Source organism: Myxocyprinus asiaticus, chromosome 19 (assembly GCF_019703515.2).
Source record: "Myxocyprinus asiaticus isolate MX2 ecotype Aquarium Trade chromosome 19, UBuf_Myxa_2, whole genome shotgun sequence".
NCBI lineage: Eukaryota > Metazoa > Chordata > Actinopteri > Cypriniformes > Catostomidae > Myxocyprinus > Myxocyprinus asiaticus.
In genome coordinates, this window is record NC_059362.1 from 33657555 (window position 1) to 33674056 (window position 16502).

At 38.6% G+C, this 16502-nt stretch overlaps 1 protein-coding gene across 1 annotated transcript; it reads left to right on the forward strand.

The window, feature by feature from the left end:
* The first annotated feature begins 12104 nt into the window (after nucleotides 1-12104).
* On the forward strand, nucleotides 12105-16023 carry arpc5b (actin related protein 2/3 complex, subunit 5B). Its single transcript, XM_051725315.1, has 4 exons — nucleotides 12105-12376; nucleotides 13370-13443; nucleotides 13955-14131; nucleotides 14405-16023. Exons 1-4 carry the CDS (start codon nucleotides 12238-12240, stop codon nucleotides 14465-14467), a joined length of 453 nt encoding a protein of 150 aa, XP_051581275.1. The 5' UTR covers nucleotides 12105-12237; the 3' UTR covers nucleotides 14468-16023.
* The last annotated feature ends 479 nt before the right edge of the window (nucleotides 16024-16502 follow it).

Sequence of the window (16502 nt, forward strand, 5' to 3'; positions counted from 1 at the left end):
TTTACGCTAAAAGTAGGATAAGTTGTAAGGTACATATAGCTGATGCAACCGGCCCCAGGTGTTGCTCCGCACGCTAATCAGTGGCATGATCAGCGTTCCCCCAGTAACAATCAATGGCTGTGTCTCGTTTGGAAGGCTGCGTCCTCCGGAGGTCGCATTTGTCGGCCGCATACGTCATCAAGGCTGTCTCGTTTCAGAAAAGCGAGTAGGACACTTCGAATGCGACCTTCTTTCATGGGAATTCGGAGGATGCATGAGGTGTATCCCTCGTGGGCACTCACAACCCACAATTCTTTGCTTCAACGGAAATGTCTAAAAAAAAATTACGCCAATTTAACCGTAAATATGATGTTCAAACGCAAGTAATGTTAATTTCCAAGTTTAAATACCTCAGTAGATGGGTGCAGAGTATATAATCTGTATAATTATATTAATATATAATTAAAATAAAGTATTAGACTAAAACAACACCTGTAAAATCTATTTTCTTTTCTCTTTACATCATTAGAACTCTCCTAAAATTTACCTCATACATTCCCTTCCAAACAGACTTTGTTCCCTTCTCACTCAAAGCGCTCCCGCTTGTTAAAGAGTGGCGTGCTGTCATAGCAACCATGTTACCTTCCGTTTCCACGAAGGCCATCTCGTTTAAATGAGGCTTGTTTAAAGGAGGACACGTGGTACACGTCCTACCTAGCACACAGCCTTCGACACAAAACACAGCCAATGTTCCCATGGAAACGCCAATCATGCATGATGACCGCACCTGCCAGACATGAGGGAGAGAAAATGACAAAACATACAAAACAAATCGACAAACTCACCGAATCTTGCAGCACTGTAAATCACTGCTTTCCTCTTAAATACCATTGAATCATAATCAGTCATTATATTTGTGTTTGTGAGAATATTACATGTCATTTACATGTCACATGATATTTACATATCATCTAGTTATAATTATGTTGAATCTTTAATATCATGGGCAGATCTTCTTGAAAACCTATACTCTATCAATTAAATGGCTATATCATGTGGAGTGCATATTGAAAAGCCACAGATGTACATTCCCAAGGGAACAGAAAGAAAAACATCATTGGTTACTCAGAGTAAATGCATTTGTGATTAGCTATTTATATCAATATTTAACCCACTTTTTTTCATTGCTTAACTCTAAAGTTTTTAAAATTGTGTCAGCATAGACCTACATCATCCAAAATACTAAGCCCACATTAAGAGTCTAGGAGTTTATTATTATTATTATTATTATTATTACTACTACATTTAAAAGTCCTAAAAAAAGTTTGACAAGTTTTACAAATTAAAAACAAAATTTTGTAAAATGAAGAAATACATAAAATACTTTTAGGTAACTAATCAAACTTAAGCAAATTTGTGACATTGCCGATGTTAACTCCTTTGTACGAATGGTCAGATTCCCTTGCTTTGAAGCATACAAGATGTTCTTTTTTGTAACATTCTCAATTCATTCTGGAACATTAACATGGATCATCAGTTTTCACCAAATGCTAAGAAATTGCCAAATTTGTCAATTTTCAACTTTTCACTCAAATTGTTATGCTGATATTATAATTTGTAATTAAATTAGAAAACAATGCAATATAGAAGCATTTTCACAAGTGGTCTCAGACTACTCTGCCTACTATTACATAACCATTGTAACACCTATTTTCCTTTGTAGGAATCACACCCAAACACGTCAGCACAATGATATTGGTGATAACATTATAAGTAAGCCTATCAAGTTTGTAGACATCTTTTATTAGTCAGAATCAGAGAGAATTTCTGTACAGCTTTTTACTTTCAACACTTTCACAAAAAAAAATTAGTTGGTTTAACTTCATTCAATTGTGGACATTACCTCCACACAACAAAACTGAGTTTCTTTGATATGAAATTAAAATGTAGGCTCTACTCAAATTAGGCATGTAGTGAAAACCTAAATGAATTGAGTTAACCTAACTTAAATGTGATGTTCAAACTCTTTTGAACCTTGCAGCTTATTGCTAGCTAGCTAGCAACAAACACATTAACATATTTTATATATATATATATATATATATATATATATATATATATATATATATATATATATATATAATTTTTTTTATGTATAACAATGATGCTGCTGAGAGTTTACAGACCCCTAATCAGTCATTATACTGATGATCCCTCAACAATTGCTTCATGCACACAACCTCAACCTACCCATGACAGACAGAAACTCCTCTAAATCGCAACATATCAGAACATTAAACACTAACAAGTCTCCTATCATTTTGCGTAGAAATACAATAAAATAATACTTAATTTTAAAATGTACTCTCCCAATCCAGTCCCATGCAAAGCATGCTGGAAACCAGAAGTCCCCTACCCGGTTTCAGCAAAACATTGATGCAACAAATTTTATTCACATAATCCCAACGCAACTGGATTAAGTGAAATTGATGGATTGTACACAATATAATTAAGTTGAAACCAACTGCTAAAGAATTGCATTGCATTAGCTCATTTTAAATAAATTAACTGAGCAAGCAGGAAAATCAGTTAGGAGTGAAGACCATCAGTTAGAAGTCTGAATCCATTTGAACATTTAATAGCAATGTGATTATCATTTTTTGATATGTGTTGATGAATATCACTTGGACTTATGCAATATAATTATGTTCTCATCTCAAATATAAATGTATTAAGTTGATTTCAAGTTTACTGGTTTAGTATTTTCAATAGAACTGCTGTCCCTTTTTTTCAGTGAACCCAACTGATGAGTAAGTCTCAGATGAGCCAACTCTGAAAAGTTCCACTGACTTAATCAACTCCAAATGACACAATAATATGATCACATTGGTAGAAGGGTCCATCATAAACTGTTTCATCACTAAAAACTGCATTCTCATTTTGAGTTGCAGTCTTGCATCTCATCTTGAGAAAGAGTTGACATAATACTCAGGTCACTAAGACACCACAAGGTGTCTTTTTTCTCAGACTTAAGATGTAGCTTACTGTTATATACTTACAGACATGTAAACGTGTGTCATAGACAATATAGAGAAGGTTGTTTATTTAGGTGTCTGATGTTTTGAGGTTACTCTCTATGAGAACCCTTTAGGAATACTGCTTTTGGGGAGGCGAAAGAATTTGTATGTAAATGTGACAGAAGAAGGTGAAAAGTTTTATAAGTATGAACTACCCATTTTAAACATCCGCTGCCCACACCATTACATTACATACACGTCACATCTTTGTGTCACCTGCTATTAATATAGAAGACAAATGATGAACACAATACATTGAAGAATCATAAGAGATGAAAGACATGTGGAATTCAAAGGCTTTATATTTTTAAGGTGAAGTCATTAATATTTGGGTTTGTCCGTAAGTCTTCTACATTAACAGTGAAGAGTCAACTTCAGACAAAACAAACAAACAAAAAGAGTTTGTTTGTTTGTGCTTTTTTTCTGTAGACCAATTGAGGGAGCTGTGAATAACATATATAAAACATAATGAACCTTCATTTTTATTAAATTTTAACTCATTTTTAACTTTCAAACAAATGATCTGTTAAGCATTATATAACACTAGTATTTGTTAATGTTACTGATAATAACTTGAAAGTTATTATAACTTGAAAATGAAAGTTATTATAAAGTAGAACCAAGAATATCTAGCTTTTTATACTGGGGGTCCCTGGGTTGGCTGAGAGTCTGGGTTTGAAAATCCCTGAATAAACTTTTTGAGACAGTGACTGAAAGTACTGTGTTTCCCTCTACCGTCACCTGGCCATCACTGCGTATTGAAACAAATTGATTAACATACTCATTTATTTATTTATTACTCTAATTCCTGAAAATCCACAGGAGGGTTAACACCATCATATTTATTCTACTAGTAGGCTAGTGATATTAATTAAATTTATGGTCATAAATATAATAGATTAAAGGAATATTTCGGATTCAGTTAAAGCCGAAAAGATGCTATTAGCTATTTTTGACGGAATGGTATGCAGAAAACGTTCCCACTCCTTCAAAGATATCACTGAAATAAGTGTCCTGAGATATTTTACCAGTCTCTGTGACAGCACTAGACTGTGTAAACAGCAAACAAAAATGTGACCATGGGCCGCTGTCTTTGACGCTTTCTGCCTGTCAGTTATTTTGCGCACTCACGTTGTAGCTGAAGCGGATCATGCCATATTTAGATTCATAATGGTAGTCAGATGAGGGTGCTATTTTGTGCCCAATTCCAACCTTGCAGAAGCACCCCCAGATCATCACCGATCCTCCACTTTGTTGTCTAATGGTTAGATGGAGACCTGGAGAGGCCTACAAGCAACAGTGTCTCACACCCACTGTGAAATTTGGTGAAGGATCGGTGATGATCTGGGGGTGCTTCTGCAAGGCTGGAATCGGGCAGATTCGTCTTTGTGAAGGACACATGAATCAAGCCACGTACAAGATTATCCTGGAAGAAAACGTGCTTCCTTCTGCTCTGTACCCCAACTCTGAGGATTGTTTTTTATAGCAGGACAATGCTCGATGACACACAGCCAGGTTAATCAATGTGTGGATGGAGAACCACCATATCAGCCTAATCTCCAGACCTGAACTCCATTGAAAACATCTGGAATGTGATCAAGAGGAAGATGGATGGCCACAAGCCATTAAACAAAGCCGAGCTGCTTGAATTGTTGTGCCAGGAGTGGCATAATGTCACCCAACAGCAATGTGAAAGACTGGTAGAGAGCATGCCAAGATGCATGAAAGCTGTGATTCAGTGGCAGATTTAGGCATGGGCGATATGGGCAGTTGCCCAAGGCGGCATCTTGTGGGGGGGGGGGGGGGCTGCAGCGGCGGCGGCACGATGCACCCACACAGACCCCAACCCCCCCCCCCAATGTCAATAACTTTGGGGGCGTGTTGAAGCGGGTTTCGCCCATTGCGCCATACAAGCTAGAATAGCTACTGCTGTGATTGAAAATCAGGGTTATTCCACCAAATACTGATTTCTACACACTTCCTACGTTAAAACATTAGTATTTTGTTGTTTAAAAATGAATATGAACTTGTTTTCTTTACATTATTCGAGGTCTGAAAACACTGCATCTTTTTGTTATTTTGACAAGTTGTCATTTTCTGCATATAAATGCTCTAAATGACAATATTTTTATTTGGAAGTTGGGAGAAATGTTATCAGTACTTTATAGAATAAAACAAAAATGTTCATGTTACTCAAACACATACCTATAAATAGTAAATCCAGAGAAACTGATAATTTTGCTGTGGTCTCTTAATTTTTTTCAGAGCTGTATATTTATTGAACTGGATTGCTTGAGTGTCTCTAGCCAGGTCTCCTAAGCAACCAAATTGGCCCGGTTGCTAGGGAGGGTAGAGTCACATGTGGTAACCACCTCGTGGTCGCTATAATGTGGTTCTCTCTCGGTGGGGTACGTGGTGCATTGTGCGGATGCCGCGGTGGATGGTGTGAAGCCGCCACATGCGCTATGTCTCCGCGGTAACGCGCTCAACAAGCCATGTGATAAGATGTTGACAGTCTCAGACACGGAGGCAACTGAGGGTGTGTTCACACTTGTAGTTTGGTTCTCTTGGTCCAGACCAAAAAAGAAAATGATACATTTAGTCCTGGTTCGCTTAGTGTTCACACTGGCATTTTTAACACCGAACCTAAATATACAAAACAAAAGGCATCAGGAAAAATTCACAACCTGATTGGACAGCTTTTATGACGTATATTTTGCGACGGAACTTGCCAAACTTCCAAAACAATGCTGGCTGCTGGGCTAAATGCATTCGTTAGATTTATATATGTATATGTGGTGGTATTTTTACCAGCTGAGAACAAACGAAGAGCTAATAAAATGTGTAAGTCAAAACAGCACCAGGAATTCCTCCGTTGCACACACAAACGAAGATATGCTGCAAGGACGGCTGACGGCGGTTCCGACGCCTGTACCGAACTGTAATGGGCAACGTAGCTCCTATGATGAGAAGAACCAGGTATGCTTGAGGTCAGTATTAGGCAAATTACTTCCTGTTATTGGTCCGTTATGTCTTTGGTCCATGTTGCGTTCATATATCAATCGAACCGCACCAGAGTTTGTTTGGAAGCGAACCGAGACACACTATTCAGGCGGTGTCGGTCCGCTTGTTTGGTGTGCACCAAGGTTCGGGTGGAAGCATTCACACTTGTTCAAATGAACCGCACTAACAGAGCAATCGTACCAGAGTTCGTTTTAATCTAACCAAACCTGCCAAGTGTGAACACACCCTGAGATTCGTCCTCCGCCACCCAGATTGAGGCGAGTCACTACGCCACCACGAGGACTTAGAGTGCATTGGGAATTGGTAATTCCAAATTGGGGAGAAAAAAGGGAGAAATAAAAAGAACTGGATTGCTCATGACGTCATATCAGTGAACCCACTGCGCCGCCATATTGCTGTGCCCAAATATTCCAGTCTCCCTATAGACTCAATAGGAAATCATCTCATTTCAGCGAGTAAACATTAGTCATTTAATCACCCATTTTGTATCTGAAATCTGCATGTACATCCCTACAACGCAAACGTCCTACACATATAATTATTTATTTATTTAAAGTAGGGAATTTTTCCTTTTCTTGAAAGCCCGAGCGAGTTATGTGTATCTTTATCAAACAGTATCCTCCACTTTCAAACTTCATCAGCGAACAGGTCAGCTGAATGCAAACAAGTTCACTGAAACTGAGGTAAGATACAAACAGGAATTTTCAGACTTATTTATTGTGAACATCCAAGTGTTCGTTCAGAGTTACTTGTTTTATGTTTTTAAATGCCTTGTTCTCACGGTCACTTGAATAAGAGCGCACGCTCTCTAAACCTCTATCACACACGCAGTGGACGCGCAGAGAGAGAGACACGCAAAGCAAAGCTGGTTAAAATTAAAATAATACACTAGGCTTAAATGGCAAACAAACACGTATTTATGACATGTATCCATGTATGACTACAGAGAGCACATCATTATAAAAACTAGCAAATCCTGGGCATTTAAGGCGATTTAAAATCCCGGTCTGACTATATTAAAGTCCCTTTCGGAGTTAAGGACGTACAGTACTGTCACCTTAAACAAGCAGATATTACAGCTTTTCCTACTTACATTACAACTTGTGGACAGTTTTGCTGCTTCTTTTGGTGATCATTGTGCTGCAATGATAGACTGAACATCGGGGCAGGTGAATGCTCTGACATCGTGATCCACGTATATCTTCTCCCTCTTAACGAATATTATCCAGAACGAGCAAATTGTCACTAGAGTGCGAAATGCAACTGTCGTATCGGGAGGTCGGAGATGGTGAAATTGGGGTGTTTTTGCCTGTCAGTCATTGATGTACAGTTTGGGCATACTAAGATGGCCACTCGAACACTTCCGGTAGCTTCACCTCCTACAGGCAGTTTACCATCGCATCAGCGATCCAGTATATATATAAACCTTTTTCCTGACTTCTCCATGGGCGGCGCCATTACGGTGAGAGACGACTTCTCAGATGCTCCACACATCCGCTTAGTTATCAGCTAGACTAACGTTACTGGTGACTGTGAGCAGCGGAGGCTCTGGATGAATATGTGCTGTTTTAGGGTGTTATAACAACTACAATTGGCTTAAAACTACTGTAAAATGAATGTCACAACAATAAGCCCCACAAAGTCAAACCAGATGTAATAAACAGAGGTTGCATTAAACTAATACTCTGTCACTTGCCTATTTTTTAAAACATTGACAGATAATTCCAAATGATGTCCGTCATTTTGGATGATAACAAAGATGAAAAACATTTAAACCAAGCTCCTTGTTGTTTTTTTAATTAATCATCTTTACGAGGTTCATATTTCATATGTCATGCTGTGAGTGTATGTGGATGAGGGAGAGTCAGAGTTGTTGTCGGCAGAGTGTGTGAGAAGGCGGCTCTTGTTAATGCAGAAATAATGCCATAGATTTTTAAATGGAGCCTATGATGACCATACACCCTCTTTTCACGGACATGTCCTCTTTTTCGAACCTCAATAAAGCATTCGGTTGGATTTCTAGATTCCCTAAATGTCCGGGATTTGGCTGTTTTCATATTGAAGTGCACAACAAGAAATGCAATGAAATCTAGCGCATCATATTTGTGGATTCTCTCTCTCTATGCGTGCTGTATGTCTGTGTCTCTCTCTCTTTCACACACACAGACACATACAGGGCGCGTGCAGCGAGTGCTAGAGTCCAGTAACTTTACCATGCAAATGTGTGTGTGATTGTGTTCTCATCTATCGGGATTGCCGTCGAAACCTAATGTCCATCCGCAGACATTAGTGAGAAAGTGATTTAAGTTAAGTAAACACATACTGTTCTTCCGTTTTTTACTGTTATCAGTGATATTATAGTGCTTGGGAATAAGTTGTGAAGAGGAAGTCTGTTGCATCCATGCTAAGCATAATGGGTAATTTCGCCTCCTGTGAAAAAGGTGAGGCGAATTCCAAAGGCGTTTTTTGCAGCCTTGAAGGGCTCTGCTGAAAGGGGACACCACATAAAGGGGTGTTCCAAAGGAAAGTGAGCAATTCAAGCCCTGACTGTACGCAGAGTAAGCAGACTGCGTACCCTGACATTGCCAGCATTTCAATATGAATTCTCTGTTACATCAATTCTAAATGAAAGGTGATGTGTGTATTTTTATGTTAAAATACATAGGGGAAAATGACCACACACTAAAAGAACAAAATTAAATTACACATAAAATAAAATATATAAGAAAAAAATACAAACGGAATAACAGGCGGTCAGACGTTTCAAACCAATAGCGAAACTGTAATTATTTTTGAAAGAATGTGAATGGCGGGACGCTCGACGTACTTGGTTGTTAATCTGGAGCTGACCAGGAGAATGTTATAGTAATAACGTGTTGTGATCTCGTTTAACAATAGCTGGGTTTTTATCGAAACGTTTCATATTTTTAAGCGCATTTCTAACAAATGCGACTAAGGAAAATACAAATTCTGCGTGTTTCCTTCCAATATCTTGATCTATCCATCGCATTTTATTGAGGGAGCCGCCTTGTCATGATGGAGCAGCTGAATGACCTCCTTCAGGGAAAGTTTTATTTGCAGGACTGGAGCAAAATGTACCTTGTAGAATAAGTGTAATATCTGATATAATGAGGGCTGAAACGGGCTGCGATGCCCACGCTCCACCAACGAGTTTAAGATAGTTTTGTTTTAGATATTCCAACACATTCATCGATAAACGGACGACAACTCTTAAATGGCTTAGCAAATACTTTCCAAAATAGTATTACAGTAAAATGTGGAAAGCTAATAATATTCCACAAGCTTGTTTTCATTATTTTCAATAGATATTATGAGCATTAACCTGCAAAAGCCGTCACAATGCGAGATACCCCGAGAAGAGTTCATCTTGTCCGTGGCGGTAAGTAAGGGACCGTGGAGAAAGTGCAATGTTCCCCTTTTGTTTTCTTTTTTTTTTTTTTTTTTTTTTGCAATATCTTGGTGTGTGAACTGTATGTCCAATATAAATCTTCTTTTTGTAATAGCTTTTTTTGTTGAAAAACATAGCGGCACAAAACCAGCGTCATTCAATAGAGTAGGACAGTGCGCAACTTTCACAACCTTTCATATTACACCTAGAGGTTGAATAGGGAACTGCATGTCCAATTTTTTATTTTATTTATTTATTTATTTTTATTATTATTATTATTATTATTTATTTATTTATTTATTTTTTATAGCTTTTTTTGTTGAAGGAGATCAACGTCATTCAGTAGAAGAGGATAGTGGGCAACTTTCACAACCTATTTAAATTAAAGTTAAATTAAAATGTTTAAATTAAGAAAGCATAATGTAAACAAATACCTGCTGGGGTTCAAATGCGATTTATTATTATTTTTTGTCTCCTGCGTATCATGGATCGATATAAGCGGGCGCCTTTCCACAAAGGGGCCTTCCACAATGCCATTAGCAAAGGGTACATGCGATGATCACTTCGAAGAAGTAATTTAATTTTACCATTTATGATCACGTGACACTGGGTGGCGTGTCCTCAGGATATATTTTAAAGCAAGGTTGTGGATCAAAACATATTACATGTTCAAACGCTCGGGCAAGCACTATAGCCCTTTTATAACAGATACTTCTCTTCCGCAGTTTACATTCGTCCTCATGCATAAGATAGTAGACAACCATAAGCAGAGAGATACTCAAAAAACAGGGCCAATGTTTTACTGTAGGCTAGTCTAAACCCTGTGGTTTATTATTATTTATTTATTATTAAGAGCTCTCGTGCACCAAATAACTTTCGGCGGAAAATGTTCATTCATGTATTTTATATATATTTATGTACAGATATATTAGACAAGGAGTCCTTCGCTGAAGACACGTGAGCACAGAGAACAAGCGTAAGGCAAACTGTAAGGCAACCATACTCCTGACACGCAGGCAGAGACAGGCAACCAAACAGATACATGAGACAGGACCAGCTAGGCAGAGAGAGTGAGGTAAGTTACTTCACATCAAACAACAATCTAGCCACTGAGGGTGTGGGCGGTGATAGGTTCATTCAAGTGGACCATAGGAAGCCACCATTTGGAAGCCAAGTCGATGTCCATAAAGGTCCCTTCAGCTCCGGAATCCACCAGGGGTGAGACCGTGTGACAGGTAGATCCATACTGCAGCCGGGCGAAGTGTACGAAGTCCGGGGGCTTTGTCCATAGCTGCTCGCCAGTAACCCCGTTCCTACTGACGAGTGGTGTCTTTTAACCGGACAGGAAGCAGAGAAAACCAGACCGGGCACAATGAAAGCATAGTCCATTAATGTGGCGTCGCTGCTTCTCATTATGTGAAATCCGAGTTCTCCCGAATTGCATGGGCTCAGTGTCTGGGTGTGATTCTGATGACCTGGCCGAAGTAGTGGAATGGGGGGAATGGCCAGCCACCCAAGTAGATGGAGAGCGACGGTGGCATAGGGTCAGGCGTTGATCGACTCGGATAGCCAGATCCACCAAATTGTCGAAGCGTGGGGGCAGATCCAAAGGATAGATTTCATAATGGATGTCGTCGGAAGCTCATGCAGAAACCAGTCCCACATGGTGTGGTCATTCCACTCACAAGAAGCAGCCAGGGTGCAAAACACGATTGCATAATCTGAGACTCGTCAATCTCCTTGAGACAGTCCGGATAAGACCCTCGCCGCCTCCCGACCTTGAGCCGAGTGATCAAAAACTCTGCAGAGCTCCATGGAGAAAGCGTGAAAAGAGGCGCAACAGGGTTGCCTGTTGTCCCACATGGCAGTCCCCCATCCACCGGCCCTTCCGGTGAGGAGCGTGATCACACACGCCACCTTCATAGTCTCTGATGGGAAAACAGAGGGCTGTAATGTGAAGAACAGGGAACATTGTGAAAGGAATGTGCTACAGGATCCTGCCTCACTTGAAAACGGGGTTGGAGGAGGGATACAAGCCTCTGAGCGCCCAGAAACATGGGACTAGCATCAGGAGGTAGGCAGAGTTGTTGAAGAACAGAGGTGAGCTCAACAAGCTGCGACGCCATCATCTCCATGACCAACTTTTCATTTATAAAATCTTTGTGGTTGTGGTTAGGTTTAGAGTTATGGATAGGTGTGGGGTTGATGTGTGACTCCAAATAAACACAAGCACAGTGTATGAATGTGGCATCCAACTGTTCCAAGAGACCTCAGGATTTCGCTGATTATTTGGAGGGGGCATAACTTGTAGTGGGCGTGTCTGGTAGTAGTCTTGCAGGACACAGACAGACCCCTCTCCACGTGATTCATCTGGAAACTGAGGTGATTTATTTGTGACGCTTAGTAGGATTTAAACTGTTTAAACCCTAACGGGAAATGTTCCGTACATATGAAAAAATATCTATATCAATATGTCTTCATGTAGGATGTTTCAACGGACACAAATGACAGAATCCACTTCAAGGGAGTGTAGGCATACTCACTTTCGATGGGAACTCTAAAATTCAGCGTTTCAGTTTACCATTATGGCCACTAGAGGGCGCGCTATGCGGAAGTGATGGAATTCCCCACTCCTGAGGTCCGCAGGAGGAGCCGTCAGGGTGGCTTAGCATAGAGTACTGTTACATTGTATTCATGCAAAACATCTCGTTTAGTTTAATATCAAACGCGAAATAAATTGTCTTAATCATGTCAAAGAATACCGTGTCCGACCGTTTCCGGAAAGTGGATGTGGATGAATACGACGAGAACAAGTTTGTAGACGAAGAAGAGGCAGGAGAAAACCAACTGGGTCCAGATGAGGCAGAGGTGGATTCGCTCATCAGACAATATCCTTCTGTTATTCACCAGCTAGTGCGTGAATTATCTCAAATAGTCTTTGTTACATTTTCTGAGGCATGACCAACAAATAGGCTATAAACCAGTCAATGTGATGTATGCTTAAGGTCATTAAATTGCATTGATATGTCATGGGTAATTATGTATTTTGCTGGATTAAGTGTGTGCATAAGTAAACTTAATCATCACCTTTGTGCATCAATGCATGATTATCGCATGTAATTATTAACAGTAAAGGGAAAGTCGGTTATATTTTGTTTGCAGCCAGTGTTACTGGCACTGATTAGCTTGTTCATAATTCATAACAGCTGACTAAAATACCTTATACAAGCAGACAAAGGCTCGAGCCTCTGTCGTGTTTATTTTCCATCATCACTTATGTATTACTTTGATTTTATTGATGAATTTACGACTGACACCCATCGTGTGGCATGCAATAATTTAGTCGATAGATCTAGATCTGTCTATATAAGAAGTAAATTAGTTGCCACACTAACATACTTGCTTTGTGTCAGCAGTTTAAAATGTATCTCATAATCTGTAAAAACTGCGCAATAGTTCAAAAATGTTGAGATACCCAAAAAATGTCCAGACATGTTTTAACATTCCAAACATAACTTTAAAAAGTGTTCTTGCAATGCAGTGCTGTCGTCTTTAATACACAGCTTTTTGGTATCCAGTTTATAAATATTATTCGCTTTCAGGAAACACTGCTGTTATTTGAAACTGTGGTTGTATAACTTAATTTAGTATAAGGAAGTTGAATTCATGTCCTTATATGTCAATTTTGGAGCACTCAGGGCCTGTTTCCTGTTTTAATGTGTTTATTTCTCTCCCTCTCTGATAGGCTCTTTCTCACCTTTTCCTTTAGTACAGCATATTAACAATTTATCTGAACATTGTGAAACTGAATTTATAATTGTATAACTTTAAATTGTGTTATGCACTAGCCTCTTTGAATTTTTCTTAACTTCACTCTGCAAAGGGAACCTTATGGATGCCCTGCAGGCAGTATTAAAAAACCCACCAATCAACACAAAGAATCAGAATGTCAAGGTGAGTCGTGGCACTGATTTATTTTAACATATCAGAAATCACAGGAAGGAAGAGCAAAGTTTGTTATGCTCAGCCTGCTTTTACTGCAGCTTGATTGGACATCCATTCTAAAGAAATATTCTGGGTTCAGTACAAGTTAAGCTCAGTTGACAGCATTTGTGGCATAAATTGATTACTACAAAATTTAATTTAGACCAATTTTTCAGCTAAAATAATAAAGTTTTAACAGAAGAATTAATGTACATGCTTTTATAAAATTATACATTTAAATAATAAAAAATGTAAAAAAAAATTGGCCCTATTCACTTCCATTGAAAGGAGGTCCAAAATTTGTTTGTGGTAATCAACATTATGCTACAAACGCTGTCGATTGAGCTTAACTTGCAATGAACCCAGTTCCTTTAATGGGTGAATTCCAAATTATTATTATTATTATTATTATTATTATTTTAAAACTGACCGTTGCAGCTGAGAAGTATATCTCTGTAAAATTCTGCATTCTGTTTTGTAGGATCGTGCTGAAGGTCTGGTGCTTAAGGTGCTCAGTTCCTTCAAAAGCAATGACATAGAGAAAGGAGTTCAGTCTCTGGATAAGAATGGTCTGGACCTTCTCATGAAATACATCTACAAGGGGTTTGAGAGGCCGTCTGAGAACAGCAGCGCTGTCCTGCTGCAGTGGCATGAAAAGGTAGAGCGGACTGAATAACATCACTCTGTTCTTTCCAAATACTGAGAACTGTAATAATTCAACAGCTGTTGAATTCTGTCGAGTTTCTTTATGTCCTGTTTGGTTTAAACTGTTTTAATATCAAACCTTTCAGTATGCAGGTATATAATGCGTTAATAGGTCTTGTGTGGGTTGAATTGTTGGCAATTATCATCACTTGTTCGTTTGTGTACTGTGCTCTTAAAAGATATTAGTAGCTAAAATCATACTGTATGATCTCTGTTGTGTCCTTAGGCTCTCTCTGCAGGTGGAGTGGGCTGCATCGTGAGGGTCCTAACAGCCAGGAAAACTGTGTAAACTTCAAACCAATAAGCACAGTGCACACAGGGGGAAAAAAACAGCAGCAGGAAATCCTGCTGAGACACTCAGAACAAAGCGTTGACTTTTCACAGGGTACTAAAGATGACCTCTCATTATCTGGCTTCAATGCTAATCACCTGCTGTTTACCTCCTCTTTTATATGACCTTTCATTTGCTCTTTCATCTAGTCAAAAATGCATACCCGTGCCATCAGTTCTATGTAGCTTCTCTCAAGAATACTCTTCTGTTTAAAGCTGTTCAGTTTTAGTCCTTAAAGTTGGAAGAGAATTCTGATTTCCAATGGGTTTTTATAGTAGCGGTTTTAGATTTATGAGTAAAATTAGGTCTGTGGTTAACATTACTTAAAGTGACTTAACGTTTTGTTCGACAATATAAATTACACACAGTCATACCTCAAACGTGAATTTTGAAGCCATTGTGTGCATTAAAGACATACGTTCCTAACAAGTTGCTACATAAGGACTACAGTGATTGTCCAATTTATCAAGAACTCACAACTTATATATTTTATTCACAAATTTAAAACAGATATTCTAAAAACCCATTGGAAATTCCTGAAGGAAACCATGGTGAATTAGCATTTCGGATCTACCTACAAATTGGCATAATGACTGACCAGCTCTATTTAATTCTACCTTCTGAATACAAGTGATTTATTAGAATTTTATTAAACCTTGCTTAATTTTGTTATACGTTGTTCTAACTTTTTCTTATTAATAGTAATTTACATGCAACTTTTATTTGAGAGAGACGGCCATTCCCATGTAACCCATTGTGTTAGCCCTGTGTAAATGGCCTGAAATGCACAGCCACAGATATGGACAGACAGCTTGGCCAATCTGTTTTGCTTTCTGGCACTGTCTGTCCACACTGCCTGTGTTAGATTATGATTAATACTCTCTGGTGCATTAAAGCTTCCCATCACTTATCACTTCATTTTTGTTCTATATCACTGAAAATTATCCCATAGTATTTATTTTTTCATTACCAAAGGGCGTTAGCTGGCCATAGTGCACAAAATCAGCTTGTTACTCTGACAAAACATTGAAGGTTTAGCTCATTGTACTTCATCTGAAACAGCTGTTTCTCCCATCTTCCATTTTCTTAGCAGATGTGTGTTACAGGGGAGTCATTTCACTAGTCCTGACTTTCACTAATGCTATAAAGTCTTAATGTACCTGTGTCTGCATCTCAGATTTCAGCATTCCAAATCACTTATTTTAAAGGACCATTGTTAATGTATGTCTGTGTCAGAATGCATATGTCTGTATCCAATCATGTATGTCAGGAGGTGTTTCTAAACCAGTAGTGTTGTAAGAATGCTGCTTCAAAGCAGATCTTTACTGATCCAGTCTGATCTGAGACATAATGTCTGATCACAGGGACCTGTCTCTCCTGTGCAGTAACGCAGAACGACAAAGTGCAAACTCTCAATAAACCAAATCAGTATAATGACTGCCTTATAAAATATTCATTTTTTTATGTTTGTGCTTTTGTGTTTGAATAATAAAATACAGTAAATATACACCTGATTTCCTGCCTGGAAATTATATTTTAACATTTTGAAATGTATTCTATGTACATTCAGCGGAATGTTGTATTACTGGTACTTGCAAAGGCAAGCATCATTATTACTATTGCTCATGCTTAAAGGAATATTCCGGGTTCAATACAAGTTAAGCTCAATCGACAGCATTTGTAGCATAATGTTGATTACCACTAAAATTAATTTTGACTTGTCCCCCCTTAAAAAATTTTTTAAAATCCAGTGAGGCACTTGCAATGGAAGTGAATGGGGCTAATCCGAAAACGTTAAAATACACACGGTTTCAAATGTATAGCCACATTGATTTTAGTGCAATAAAATCATTTACTAACCTTTTCTGTGTAAAGTTATTGCTAATTTTACAACTTCGTTGCCATGACAATGTAATGTCATCAAACCCTAAAGCCCTAAAATGATTGTAAAAATTACAATTCAAACAACTTTACAGCTCAAATAATACATGAT

Excerpts from the sequence above, each read along its gene's own strand:
- arpc5b (XM_051725315.1), top strand. The coding sequence starts at position 12,238 with ATGTCAAAGAATACCGTGTCCGACCGTTTCCGGAAAGTGGATGTGGAT. Across the intron at positions 13,444-13,954 it reads CAAAGAATCAGAATGTCAAG|GATCGTGCTGAAGGTCTGGT; the intron begins GTGAGTCGTGGC and ends TCTGTTTTGTAG. Across the intron at positions 14,132-14,404 it reads TGCTGCAGTGGCATGAAAAG|GCTCTCTCTGCAGGTGGAGT; the intron begins GTAGAGCGGACT and ends TTGTGTCCTTAG.